Below are 14,240 nucleotides of genomic sequence, written 5' to 3'. Positions count from 1 at the left end.
TCAGCAGCATCCATCCATCCATCAGCAGCAGCATCCATCCATCCATCCCTCCTCAGCAGCATCCATCCCTCCTCAGCAGCATCCATCATCCATCCATTATCAGCAGCATCCATCCATCCTCAGCAGCATCCATCCCTCCTCAGCTGATCATCCATCCATCCCTCCTCAGCAGCATCCATCCATCCATCCTCAGCAGCATCCATCCATCCCTCCTCAGCAGCATCCATCCATCCCTCCTCAGCAGCATCCATCCATCCATCCCTCCTCAGCAGCATCCATCCATCCATCCCTCCTCAGCAGCATCCATCCATCCCTCCTCAGCAGCATCCATCCATCCATCCCTTCTCAGCATCATCCATCCATCCATCCTCAGCAGCATCCATTCTCATCAGCATTCATCTCTCCTCAGCAGTGGGTCATCGAGTGGAGTGTCAATGAGGGGATTCTAAAATGATTCAAAAAGTTATTGACTTGGATGAGGGAAGTGGGAAAAATCAACGGAGTGGAAAATGATTACTTTTGTTCACCGAATTTTAAAACTTGGGTTTTAGTAAGACATCATGGTAGGGATGTCCTAAGGCGATGACTCTAAAAGGTTTGTCATCAGTATAATATACAGGGACCATGCTGCAATGGCATTCAGCGGGTCTGTGGATATGGAGCTAAAAGGAGAGATCTTGATTACATAGAATACAGAAACCATGAGGCTATGACAGACAGAATTATGGACACAGAGGGCAGAATCTGGGGAAAGGCTGTACTAAGCTTTTTTATTTTTTATTTTTATTAGTAGATGTAAATGCAGACAGTTAAGTAATGCATCTACAATAAAAACACTACAAGGATATGTTCTACTTGACTTACAATGGCAAAATATTTTAGAAATCTCCCAACATAGAACTAGGAGGAATTTAGTCCTATGCAGACCTCCAGTTTAGCAAGGCGCTATAATTTCTTATTGCTCGGTGCCTGGACTTATGGGAAAATGTGTTTTTACACCTGTTTGGATACACTGGAAGGGCAAACCAAACACAAAGGACTTTGTTGCTGTTGTGACAGGAGGTTTGAAAGGACTAGCTGGAAGTCCCCTTTACTCCCAAGAGAGAATGAAACCGGAAGCTAGAACGTCGTGCTAAACAGGGCTTAGAACAAGTGGGTTTAGAGGAGTGGGCGTGGTCCTCTGCGGCTTGAAGGAGACAGTGTTTCAAAGCTACAGAAAGGAAGTAGACTCTCAGCTCAGTGTCACACTTGTAAGATTTTGCTGTTCTTTTCAGGAAAGAGAAAGGACAGCTATGCAACCGAAGAGGCTGTTGTTGTTAGGTGGGATCTCACCACGTTAACTCTGGCCGACCTTGACTTTGTTTATAGACCACACTCCAATTCACAGATCTCTGTCTGCCTCTTACCTCTAGAGTGCTGGAAATAAAAGCACCCACCAAAGAGCCGGATGGATGAGATAGATATTTTAAATGTTATTTATTTATTAATTTAGTTTACCTTTGAAACAAAGTCTCTGGCCCTTCTGACCTGGAGTTCACTTTGTAGGCAAGAATAACCTTGAACTTGTGACCCTCCTGCCTCAACTTCCCAAGTTCTGGGACTAGAGGCTTAAGACACCATGCCTGTTTTATGCAATGCTGGAGCATCTAAGCCAAGGGCTTTCTGTGCATCCTGGCAGGCACCTTACCACTTAAGCTACATTCCCAGCCCTTAAGCAACATATTTGAACAGCTTGAAGCCCTTGGACATCTTTAGATCTTCCTAATCTTTCCCATGCCATTGCATTAAAAAAACCAAAACAAGGGCTAGAGAGATGGCTCAGCAGTTAAGAGCACTGACTGCTCTTCCAGAGGTCCTGAGTTCAAATCCCAGCAACCACATGGTGGCTCACCACCATCTGTAATGGGATTCAATGCCCTCTTCTTCTGTGTGTCTGAAGACAGCGACAGTGTGCTCATATAAATAAAAATAAGTCTCTTTAAAAAAAAACCCCACAAAAATCTAGTATTAGTAGGACACAAATTGTACGCTTCCTCAAGTCCACCTTTGTCACACAATGTCAGTGGTATGGCTGGGCCAACTCATCTAGTCCACGTGACCTGCAAAGTGGGAAACAGTATTCAGGGTTCTGGTATTCCCTGCTCAGATATTAATATAAGAACATTTTGCTTTATTGCTATTATCAGGGCTGGTTATGTAGATCCTGGGGATTGAACTCAGCTTGCCAGGCTCTGGGCCATCCTGGGAACCCCCATTCCTTTCTATTATTTTTTATTTTTTTAATATTTATTTATTTATTTACTTATTTGGTTTTTCGAGACAGGGTTTCTCTGTATAGCCCTGGCTGTCCTGGAACTCACTCTGTAGACCAGGCTGGCCTAGAACTCAGAAATCCGCCTGCCTCTGCCTTCCAAGTGCTGGGATTAAAGGCATGCGCCACCACTGCCCGGCCTTTTTTTTTTTTTTTCTATTAATTTTTAAAGAGAAGATAAATTAAGCGATACACTCCAAGACCACTCCTCCCTCTCTTCTACCCCTCAAGTTAGCCTCATGTGCTTTCCTGCGGACATGCTGTTTGCTGTTGGGGCATCAGCAGTACCCCTGATCTCTGACTTCAGAAGCCAAGGCACTGTGACTCAAGTCACAGCACCAGTGTCATCAGGAAGCTGAGCTGACCGCCAAAGCCCCTGGCCCAGCACCAGCCAACAGGCCGCCAAGCAAAACACACGGCGCGGGGGCCTGCGGTTACAGCGCGGCCCAGCAACACCCTCTTCAGACCAAGCCCGCTCCGCCTGGCCGCAGGCTCCGCCCCCTCTCCGGCCCCGCCCACGAGGCGGTGGAGGACGCACACCGCCTCCCGCCCGCCCCGCCTCCTGCCGCAGACCGGAAGTCCGGGCTTCCCACAGTGCCCCGCGCGCGCGGCGGGCATGGTAACAAGTCCCTGAGTTCCCCACGCTGGTTTGGTGGCGGTGTGTCGACACCGTGTTCCCGTGACACGAGCTTTACGGCGCCGGGCCAGCAGTCATCGGCCCGAGCGATGGCGCTATTCCGGGGAGTGTGGGGCGTGCTGAGAGCACTGGGGCGCACAGGGGTCGAGATGTGCGCGGGCTGCGGGGGCCGCATACCTTCGCCTATCAGGTAGGCCGGGGGCGAGGGGCGCCGTCCGTCTGCCCTCGTGCCGCCCTAGTCCTCCGGGCCGACTGGGGTCTCGCGCCTTCTGGGACCCCCGACCCCACTTCCTGTCACCTTCTACCTTCTCGGCGCCTAGGGCTCTCTCTCCCCTTCTGCCTTGGAGGCGGGGCCTGGAGTTGTAGCGCCCTACGCTCGCCCCGACGCTGCCAGGAGTTGTGCTGCAACCCTGCAGCCTCCTCTTTGGTTTGGCTGGGTCACCTAGGATGCCAGGACTTGTTTCAGCCCAGCAGGCCCCTCTGGTTTGGCTAGGTCACCCAAGCCTGCCTTGTTTGCAGGCTTCAGCCCCGCAGCCTCATTCTTATGTTTTTGGTTAGGACAGGGTGTTAGTAAGTCGGTTGTGGAGCACGTTAATAGTGTGCTTATACAACTGAAGCCCTTGCATTTTAAATTCTTAGCATAGCAGAGGAAGGGAAACGCACTCAAAGGTTATTAGCATTTTATTTTTTTTCGTTGATAGGTTGACTTTTTTTTTTTTTTAAGACTGGGTTTCTCTGCTTAGCCCTGGCTGTCCTGGAACTCGGTTTGTAGACCAGGCTGGCCTTGCATTAGCAGAGATCCACCTGCTCTGCCACTAGAATGCTGGGATTAAAGGCCCTCGACACACTGCTGGGCTAGTTATTAGCATTTTAGATGAAGGTGTTGGATGTAAAGCACCTAGGTTGACTTTGCACTTAGAATCCGAGGCCTATGTATGAATGTTACATATCTGACGTTTGGTTCTTTTTACTTGTGTGCAGCCTTATCTGTATTCCGAAGTGTTTTGCCAGCTTGGGTAATTATCCAAAGAAACCTATGACTTCATACCTTCGATTTTCTACAGAACAGCTACCCAAATTTAAAGCTAAACACCCAGGTAAGGAGTTTAGGGCTTATAATCTTCTCTGATATGATTTTTTTGTTTGTTTGCTTGGTTGGTTTCGTTTTGAGACAGGGTTTCTCTGTGTAGCCCTGGCTGTCCTGGAATTCACTCTGTAGACCAGGCTGGCCTGGAACTCAGCAATACACCTGCCTCTGTCTCCCAGGTGCCGGGATTAAAGGCGTGCACCACCACTGCCCGGCTTGTTTAACATTTCTTAACTAATAGAAGTTCCTTAAATATAAGTGAGAACAGTAGTTTGAAAATAACATGTAGAGGGCTGGAGTGATGGCTCAGTGGTTAAGGGCATTGACTGCTCTTCGAGAGGTCCTGAGTTCAATTCCTAGCAACCACATGGTGGCCCATAACCATCTGTCATGGGATCCTATGCCCTCTCCTGGTGTGTCTGAAGACAGCTACTGTGTACTCATATATGTAAGATGAATAAATCTTAAAAAAAAAAATAATAACACGTAGAGTTAAGAGCACTATAGAGAAAAAAGATAAAGTTGAGGCCCAGTTGTCCTGGGCAGTTGCTTCTGCCATAGGACATTGTTTGTAATGTTTAAGGTGTAATAAAATAACTTACCGGGAAGTGTTCTATACAATATAATAATGGTCTGTATAAATCATTAACTGGAAATTATCTAAGCTTCTGAAGGGGGTGGGGGAGATTTGCAACTAGAAAAGTTTTCCAGGAAGCCTAAGAAAGTGTTGTAGGGCCTTCATTTGAATATATAGTGTAAAGGTAATAGCTGATTAGTAAGTTAGTCCTTATGATTTCCAAAGTTCTTTTACTTACAGTACCTCACAGGATGATAGTGAAAGTCATACTGAAATTTTCTTCTTATAGGTAGGAGATTAAGAGACATGCTTATATGAATACCTCTGTCTTCTAAAATGCAAGACTTGGTACTAACACATGGTTGATAAAGTAGTTTTATCCCCAGTTACGAATAAGGGAGAAGCTGGGCAGTGGTGGCGCACGCCTTTAATCCCGGCACTTGGGAGACAGAGGCAGGTGGATTTCTGAGTTCCAGGCCAGCCTGGTCTACAGAGTGAGCTCCAGGACAGCCTGGGCTACACAGAGAAACCCTGTCTCGAAAAAAAACAACAACAACAAAAACAAACAAAAAGAATGAGGAAGAACTGGAGATGAATGGATAACTTACAACAGTGTTATGCCTGAATGGTATTTCTGTATTTAGAGTGCAAGATGCTATTGTATGAGCAGCACTCGCTTGTGGTCTGTTTGGTTTCTCGAACAGTAAATCTTGAAGGACATGACAATATTTGAATTGAAATGCAGACATCATGAACTGGAAGCAGGTGGTTCCCCAAGTGCTTATTTTACTGTAGTAGTGGGTTTCCAAGGACTGCTTTTGGTAATTCACAACATAATCCTTAAAACTAAATAACAGCTTTTTAGCATTTCCTGATAAAATTGTGTTTGTGTGGTGTAGAGATGCATTTAATTAGCCTATTTTCAAAAGATTGTAGAAGTTAACCCCTAAGAAATAAAATTAAGACATCCATTTTTATTTCATTCTAATTTGTAGATGCAAAACTTTCAGAACTGGCTAGAAAAATTGCAGCCCTGTGGAGGGAGCTACCGGAAGCAGAGAAAAAGGTAAGCGTTCATGCTGTCGGCTTGCTGACGGCTGTGTGGATAGGCTGCTGCGTGTTTGCTCAGTGACCCGGGAACTCGGCACCCTTTTCTTTTGGATAGACAGGGCTTCTCCTTGTGCTCAACAGCTTGCCAGCTGAGTAGGCTGACTGGCCAGCAAGCTCCAGGGGTCCACCTGTGTCTGCCCCTCCCCACACCCACTGTGAGGTCATAGACACTGGCCATGGCAAGCCCTTGCTCACTGAGCCATCTTCTCAGTGCCACCTCCCCTCTTAGCAGTCCGATCCACACAGGTAATATCTTCCTTTGGGTTCTTAAGTGATGTTGATATGGATGGGCAGAGTGCAGGTGAGTGGTTGCCTTCAGGAAGGAAGCCCAGGTGCTGCCCTCGCACCTTGATTATTAGCGAGCCTGTGAAGAATACCTCTGAGAGCACATCTTCGCCTGGCTGGTCATCCCCTTTGTCTGAATCCCATTGTCTTTCCCTGATAAATGGGATGGGTTGAGCTTGCCGGCAGCAGCAGTTCATTGATTTTCATTTGAGTTTCTCATCACAGGCTTATGAAGAGGATTTTAAAGCTGAGTGGAAGGTATATAAAGAAGCTTTGGGCAAGTATAAAGAACAACTAACTCCAAGTCAACTGATGGGTTTTGAGAACGAAGCCCGGCAGAAACGTTTAAAAAAGAAAGCACAAATAAAGAGAAGAGTGAGTATCATTGAAGTACTGTTCCCTGTGAAGGCCAAGAGTCTGGGGTCATTCCCTTGTGTCAGTGAGGTAGAGTTGATGAAGCGGAGTAGTACTCCTGGCACTCAGTATGGCAAGACCATCTAGAGGGACTTTCACATTTGAACTGTCTGTAGAAGATGAGGATTTTTAAGGTGCTAATTCCTTCATTAGCAGATCAGAGGAAAAATGCCACTTATTCATGTAAGGAGTTTCCTTGAGGTAGGATTCTATTTTCTTCCAAAGAAATAACTGTTAAAACATTTGCATTGTTAAATTTTTTTGTTTTTCAACTTGTGTTAATTTTACTTCAAGGCCACTGTTTCTATCAGGCTACATTTTCTTTATTTAAGAATTCTCCTACAGTTTCTATGTCAAGCCCATGCAGACATAGACATTTAATACCTTTGGTCTCCTAACACCTCCTAGATCCCCCTCCCATTTATTTTTTAAGTGTGTGTGTGTGTGTGTGTAATGGGGGCAGGGGTACCAGTGTGGAGGTCAGAGTCCTTTGACCTTGCCGGTGTTATGCAATACACACTTTTATCTAGTGTGCCATCTCACCTACCTAAGTACTTTGTCAATTCAGACACCGCTACTCTTCAGGTACAGAAAGTAGAAAGGAAAATTCAGTGCACTGCAGTATGTATCACAATATGGGACCTAGCATAAGAGATGCTGTTTGCCACCCCATAGTTCTCCCTCTTAGTAGCTGGCAAGAATTAAACACATCTTTTGAATTTTAAATGTATGAGCCATGCAAGAAAGGAATGAGATAAGGTTAATTAAACAAATGGTCCTGTATTTATCAGGTTCAGTATTGGCATGTTGGGCCAATATGATGATGCCCTTCAAGGATGAAATGGGGCTTTAAAAAATTCAGAGGATGGCCTAGTTATCAATGGGAGGAGAGGCTCTTGGCCCTGTGAAGGTTCTATGCCCCAGTATAGGAGAATGACAGGACCAGTAAGCAGGAGAGGGTGGGGTGGTGAGCAGGGGGAGGGGGAAGGGAACAGCAGTTTGTTCTTGTTTTTTGTTTTTTGTTTTTTTGTTTGGAGGGGAAACTGGGAAAGGAGATATAGTATGACATGTAAATAAAGTATCTAATTTTAAAAAAATGCTACAATTCAGTTCATCAAAAAACCTTTCTATATGTATAAATACCTGTTGTATTAGTTTTTTAAGACATGCTTGATAAAGTTTGACTTCCAAGGTATAACAAACATAGTTCATTTACAAATTATGCTGGGTGTGGCTGTGTGTGCTGTGCATCTCCCTTGGAAAGTGGAGGGAAGAGGCTGGCTACAAGGTGGCAGGAAACACAAGAGTCTAGTGTTCACTTGGATTCTGTCACGCATTGTTTCTTTAGATAGTATTCGACTTCCTGGGGACTGTATCTGACACTTTAATTTTTGTTACTTAGGAATTAATTTTGCTTGGAAAACCAAAAAGGCCTCGGTCAGCATATAACATTTATGTATCTGAAAGCTTCCAGGAAGCGAAGGATGAGTCGGCTAAGGTAAGCAGAGCTGCAGATGGCCCTCGGGTTTAAAGTCATGTAGAAAGTTGTAGGTCTGTCTCATGTCACATGATGAAGGAAAATAGCAAATGGAAATGTATTGTGTCTCTGTCCTTGGAGCTGGAGGTATAGATCACTGGCAGAACCAGCTTGGTATGCATGATGCTTTGGTTTGATTCCCAACACTGGAAAAGACAGAAGTTCTGTTGTTATCACATGCAGTTAGGCGTGTGCCTGCCATACTTTGCCATACACACTCTGTGGGTACATACTGGGACAACTTCAAAAGTTAATTTCTAGTTAAGTCATCCTTCTGTTTTCATGGTTCACACAGACACACAACTCTATGTAATATAAACTCTTTATTCTTACGAGAGAACATTTTTTACACTGTGAGTTGTTAGAAGCTTTACTCCAGCAGCATTTAAGAGTCAGCATCCCTGGGAAGAATGAACATCCGGGTGTCTTGTTTTGTTCTGGTGTTGGCTATGACTTACCTCTTCTTCATGCTGGTTCTTTAAGAAGACTGGTTACACCTGTGCCACAGGAGGGTGCTGTGCATGTAGATGTGGTCACAAGAATGTGGGGACACAAAGTGTCCATCTGGGTTCAAGAGCCACTATGGCAGCTGTGTTTCCCCTGCATAAAGTGCTGTCTTAAAGAAGTACAGTGTCCAGATCACTCAGCAGGCATTGATTGAGCTTGTTGGGCATACATTGGAGTTACTAGATTTGTCATTCATTCACAAGTTCTGTTGCTGTGCACTTAACGTGTAGCATATGTTTAAAGTATACGTGTAAAACATGGCTCTTCTCAGGCTTGTACTGGATACTTAATTGCTTTTCTTTGGGATTTTAAAATTGTATTCATTTTACCAAAAATATTTATCTTTCTAGTGTTGTATATATAAAATCAAACTTTTTCTAGAATAGCCAAGATTAGCTTAGAAAAAAATGAGTATTTATCTCTACAGTATTTTCCTTTAACAGAAACAGCTTTAGAGACTCAAACTGTTAAAAGTTTTTTTAAAAGTTAGAATCTAGTATAAGTCAAGAAAATTGATTCTTCAGGCCGTTTTCCAGGATCCAGTATTGTTCGTTTATTACCACTTCGCAAAATGGATCAAACTTAGTAAGCCTGCCTTCCTTGTACAGTTTCAAATTCTAGCATCATCTAGAATCATACTGTTAGTTCTCATATCCTAGAAAATAAATGTGTGTCACTCTCCAGTGTGAATTGTTTTTTCTTTTGTCTGTCTGTCTGTCTGTCTGTCTGTCTGTCTTTCTTCTTTCCCTCCCTCCATCCCTCCATCCCTCCCTCCCTCTTCCTTTCTTTCTTTCTTTCTTTCTTTCTTTCTTTCTCTCTTTCTTTCTTTGCTAGGAATTGAACTCAGGACCTCTGGAAGAACAGCCAGTGCTCTTAACCTTTGAACCATCTCTCCAGCCCCCAGTGTGAATTTGTGATCTCGTACACTTGTCCACAAGCATTAGTGACAAGTGCAAATGATTGTGGTGGTGGTAGCAGCTGTAGCCATGCCAGAAGTCCTCCTTTGGTTTTTACTTTTTGTGATTCAGTGTTCCTGAAATGGAGGCTTGCATTTTGATTATTAGAATTTCCTCAGTCACTGGTTTACTTTGGGTTTAGGTAGATTTATGTTTTTGTTTTAAAAAGCTGCTATTGGAAAGATAATGCAGGTGAGAACTTTAAAAACAGTGCTTCTAGCATGCAGGCAGTTCCCTAGAATTATCTAGCAGCCTGAATGGGGCCTGTCCTTAGTAATGGAAATAGAACTCAGTAATAGTTTTGTTCATTTAAAAATACTGGCTGGGTTGAGGGGGGGACTCATTGTGATTTCTATCCTTGAGAGAGCAAGGCAGGAGAAATCACATTTTCAAGGCTTAGATCACAGGGAGAATTCCAGGCCAGCAAGAGCCACATGAAAACTTCAAACACCCCTCCCAGCCTTCTAATGCTCATACACATTCATTTGTGTACTTATACACGTGTACACATGCACAGATAGGCCTGCATATACAAACGCACACATAGACACGTGCACATAGACACAAACATGTATGTATCCACAGACTTGAGGTGCTTGTCAGCAGTTGTATTCCCCCACGTATTTACAAAAGATCATTACTCAAATTACCCAGTTTCATTTATGATCCTTTTTGAATCCCAGTTTGTTAGTCACTAACTCAGCATATCTGCATTTGTTGTGTAATGTTAGTTCAGTTTGAAGCATCTTGTTTATTCCAGATTGGCAGCTGCCCCCTGATAGTGTATACCAGCATCAGTCTCTATTGCTTCTGGTTTTCTTGACTTATTCTCCTTTTAGCTTTTCCTTAATTGAGAACATGTAGGAGTTATATTTCAGGTGTTACATGTTTCAAAAACTGCCTTTTTTCCCCTGTAATTTTAGATTAGGCACAGAGTTCTGGTTTGGAAGTAATGCTTCTTCAGCATTTCAAAATCACTGCTGCTTTTTTGGCCTAAATACAACCAGTTCTTGGATAGTTAAGGCTAGAGGATCATAAACATAAAGCCATCCAAGGCTGTCCCCAAAGCCACAGATTAAGAAAATAAGATCTCAGGCAGGCGGTGGTGGTGCATGCCTTTAATCCCAGCACTTGGGATGCAGAGGCAGGTGGATTTCTGAGTTTGAGGCCAGCCTGGTGAGTGAGTTCCAAGACGGCCAGGGCTACACAGAGAAACCCTGTCTGAAAAACCAAAATAAATAAAGTAAAATAAAATCTTGACTGGCCAAAGGCATATGCAGCCAAGCCTGTCCTGAGTTTGATCCCCTGGACCTGTATGGTGGAAGGAGCGAATTGCAAGTTGTCTTCTCACCTTCACATGCATGCATGTATGTGCACACACAAACTAGTTTGGGTTCCTTTGCATGTTCCTTTCTGTTGAGACTTTGAATGTAGAGCTTCTAAGTTTGTCCTCTCACACCCTAGTTTGTTGTGAACTGCCTTCCTATAGCCTTGATCCCGTCTGTCCCCAAGACCCTGTATGTTTCCACGTGCTTCCCTTCCCCTTTTGCAAGGTGCCCTTAAGTGTGCCTGCTCTTCCCCAGGACTGTTTGATTCTTGAGAATGTGATGTCCTGGAATCTGCCAGAGTGCGCCTTTAAGATTCTTCTCACCTTCCCTGTGACACCTGCCTGATGCCACCCCTAGGAAATTGGGTTTTACCTAGTGACTCTTAGGCTTTCAGGTCCTGCCCAGTGCCAGTAGGTATTTCTCCAATGTCAGTCAATACAGTTACCACTCAGGCCTGCCACTGCCCACACTTGGTGTTGGTGCTGCCCACTTCTTTTGGGTTTGTCCACATGCATTTATACCTTAAACTGGAGTTTGGGGGAGTGTGCAAAACTAAACTAATTGTCCCCTTTTACTTTTTGTGAAGAAAGCCCAAGGGATGGAAAGTGGCCTCTTTCCCATGACATGACCCATGTCAGCTGGTGGGCTGAGTAGAATGAAGGGCTACTTGCTCTGTTCCTGTGATGGTGCCTAAACACCTAGGCAGAGTTCAGAATAACACATAGCTACAGGGAAGGAAAAACAACTTTGAAGTGAGTTCATGACAGTTGGGATTAGACCTGAACACAAGCATTTGTAATCAGGAGATACTCTTTCTCACTTTGTAAAGTAGCAGTTAAGTAAAAGCAAGTGTCAGTTGCTGTTGCTTGTGAATGGTAGCTGAATTCTTGGAATAAATGAGGAATGTTCCCCTTTGCTGTCTTAGTTGTACATCTTAACTATCTTGTCTTACAGGAAAAATTGAAGATTGTAAATCAGGCTTGGAAAAATCTGTCTTCCGAGGAAAAGCAGGTAGGTATTGAAGTTTCTGATTTTACATGTCTGTTTTGAGTGCCCAAGATGTGTTAGGACAAGGCGTGACTCATAGCGTGAGCCCAGCAGCAGTGATGATGGTATTCAGGACTGCATTCATTGTTAGCGCCAGCACGGCCTCTTACTCAGTAGTGTTTGTCAGTAAATAAACAGGCATTTAGAGCATGGCTTGTCCTATCTGTCCCTTCCTCCTCTCTCCCAAGTCCTGAAACTAACAACCCACCAATCCTTGGAGAACACTTTCTCTCAACCTCTTCTCACCTAACATTTTATATAAAAATTATTTCTGTGTTCTCCCTTGGTGCATGGAGAATAGTGCTAATCATGTCCGTGTAGATGGAAGAATTCAAGGGATTAATTGCTATTTTCTAAGTAAAGCGTTGTCATGTTCTTTCTCAGTCATATATTCAGCTTGCTAAAGATGATAAGATTCGTTACGACAATGAAATGAAGTCTTGGGAAGAGCAAATGGCTGAAGTTGGACGAAGTGATCTCATCCGTCGCACTGTGAAACGATCAGGAGACCTCTCTGAGAATTAAGATAGAAGATGGAGTTGTCATTGGAATTAGGCACAAGAAACCAGCTAGGTCTCAAAGCCTTAAATTGTCAAACTAGAAAGGATAAAGTTGGTTAACCTTTGACATTCAGTTCATTTTTTGTAGCCTTGGACTTCTGCCCATTGAATGCATTTCTATTAACATTTTGAGCCTTGACAGTAGAAGATCATGCTGAGTTCTGCCTTTTGCTTAAGAGCTGGAATGGAGACTGTCCATGCATTTGCATGCAGTGGTGAACCATTCTGCATTTGATGGAGTAGATAGACTATGAAGTGACTTTCACACTGGTGACAGTTGGTGTGGCTTTGTGAAGTTTTTACACTGATGACAGTTACATATGGGTGTGCCCCTTGTGCCCCATGCCAGAGCTGCTCTCGCAGCTGTGGCAGAGCTATGAATAATTGCTTTTCAAAGAACCTTCCAGATGAAGTGATTCCTAGACATAAATCATGTGTAGAGTTGATGTTTGTACATAATAAGTGATTGTTAATGTCCTGATAGCATTTTATATTAGGAACAGAGAGATTTACAAATCTTTTTCAAATTAAGAAATTATGTACCAAGTCTATGCATATGTTTTTATTGCATAGAATAAAAACTCTAATTTTCCAAACATGTTTCTGAATTACATATTTTAAGATGAACCATTTGGGTAACAGTTTTTTTTTTGTTTGTTTGTTTTTATGTAGGGACTTTATTTTTATGAATTACTTTCCATTTGAGAGTATTCATAGAGCTTGTGTGGTATAAATTTCTAAATGAGAAGCTGTGAAAAATGAGTCTCTAAAGTTAGAAATCTGAAAGATTATCCATGACAGCTAAAGGCCTGTGCAGGAGAGAGCCAGCCAAGTCCAGCCCACTGACTAACTGCTTTTCAGGGCCTATTCATCAAGAAATGCATTTATGTTCTAAGTAGGTTTTTAAAAAGAAAAAGTATCTATGTGAAAATTAAAATGATCTTTAGTGTTTGTGAATAGAATTTCTTGGAACACAGTCAGGGGCTTTCTTGGGTTTGTTGTGTGTGAGTACTCTGTGCTCCAGAGACTACACTGGGAAGCCACTGCGCACGCGGATGGCCCTTTGCAGACAGTTTGCCACCGTCGTGTCTCATGACTGCTGGGCATGCAAGGCTATTTTCCTCAGATGTCCTTGATATTTTTGTGATACTGTCACCCTATCTTGGGGTCATCACTGGGTCCCTGTTAACCCTAACAGTTCTCGAGGTTAGCAAGGAAAGTCTTGTTTAACCTGGAATACTGGTGTGGCACAGTATAGAAGGCCGCCGTATGGAGTGAAGCCCTCATCTTCACTGCTGCCCAGGAGAAAGTGTCTTCCCCACTTGAAGCTGGCACATCCCACAGGCCCTCGCCAAGCCAGAGCCAACACTCTTCAGTATCTGTCTGGTTTTAGAGAACTCGTGGCCTCAACCACCACACCACTGGGCAGATCTCAGAGACAGGACAACGCAGAGTTCCTGCTCATGTATGTTTGTATTGAGGAGGCTTAGAGGTTGTACACTTTTGGGAAAATAAGTTTGCAGTCACTGAACTTGACAAGAACCGAAGAACACGCAGAGAAGAGCTGCAAGAGTTCTATATGTAAAACTGGATATTTGAGCTGGGTAGAAAACTTGTCTAGAATGTACAAGACCTTGGATCCAAATCCTAGAACTGCAACTCTTCCCCAGAAGAGAGAATCAGAATTTTGAAGATGAATTTAAGAAAAAAAAAAAAATTCCTGTGAGTTGGAATTGAGGCCTGTAGATGGCATGGGTGTAAGCCAGAGTTTGAAGGTGGTGGAAGAAGGCCGCTGGTGTAGTAAGCTGATGCTGTCTTGTTAGTCTTGCCAAAGTGCAATTCCAGGAGAGACATGAGCTCTGCCCTCCCATGGCCTCTGGAAAG

At 43.8% G+C, this 14,240-nt stretch overlaps 1 protein-coding gene across 1 annotated transcript; it reads left to right on the top strand.

The window, feature by feature from the left end:
- Window positions 1–2,658: 2,658 nt before the first annotated feature.
- Tfam (transcription factor A, mitochondrial) lies at window positions 2,659–12,952 on the top strand. Its single transcript, XM_031347776.1, has 7 exons — window positions 2,659–3,138; window positions 3,930–4,045; window positions 5,608–5,678; window positions 6,233–6,382; window positions 7,824–7,919; window positions 11,704–11,760; window positions 12,181–12,952. The coding sequence occupies exons 1-7, from the start codon at window positions 3,038–3,040 to the stop codon at window positions 12,319–12,321; spliced, it is 732 nt and encodes a 243-aa protein (XP_031203636.1). The 5' UTR covers window positions 2,659–3,037; the 3' UTR covers window positions 12,322–12,952.
- The last annotated feature ends 1,288 nt before the right edge of the window (window positions 12,953–14,240 follow it).

The sequence above is a fragment of the Mastomys coucha genome, unplaced genomic scaffold (genome assembly GCF_008632895.1).
Source record: "Mastomys coucha isolate ucsf_1 unplaced genomic scaffold, UCSF_Mcou_1 pScaffold3, whole genome shotgun sequence".
NCBI classification, from domain to species: domain Eukaryota; kingdom Metazoa; phylum Chordata; class Mammalia; order Rodentia; family Muridae; genus Mastomys; species Mastomys coucha.
This window is presented reverse-complemented; position numbering and strand designations above follow the sequence as displayed.

Excerpts from the sequence above, each read along its gene's own strand:
- Tfam (XM_031347776.1), top strand. The coding sequence starts at position 3,038 with ATGGCGCTATTCCGGGGAGTGTGGGGCGTGCTGAGAGCACTGGGGCGC. Across the intron at positions 5,679-6,232 it reads TACCGGAAGCAGAGAAAAAG|GCTTATGAAGAGGATTTTAA; the intron begins GTAAGCGTTCAT and ends TTCTCATCACAG. Across the intron at positions 7,920-11,703 it reads CGAAGGATGAGTCGGCTAAG|GAAAAATTGAAGATTGTAAA; the intron begins GTAAGCAGAGCT and ends CTTGTCTTACAG.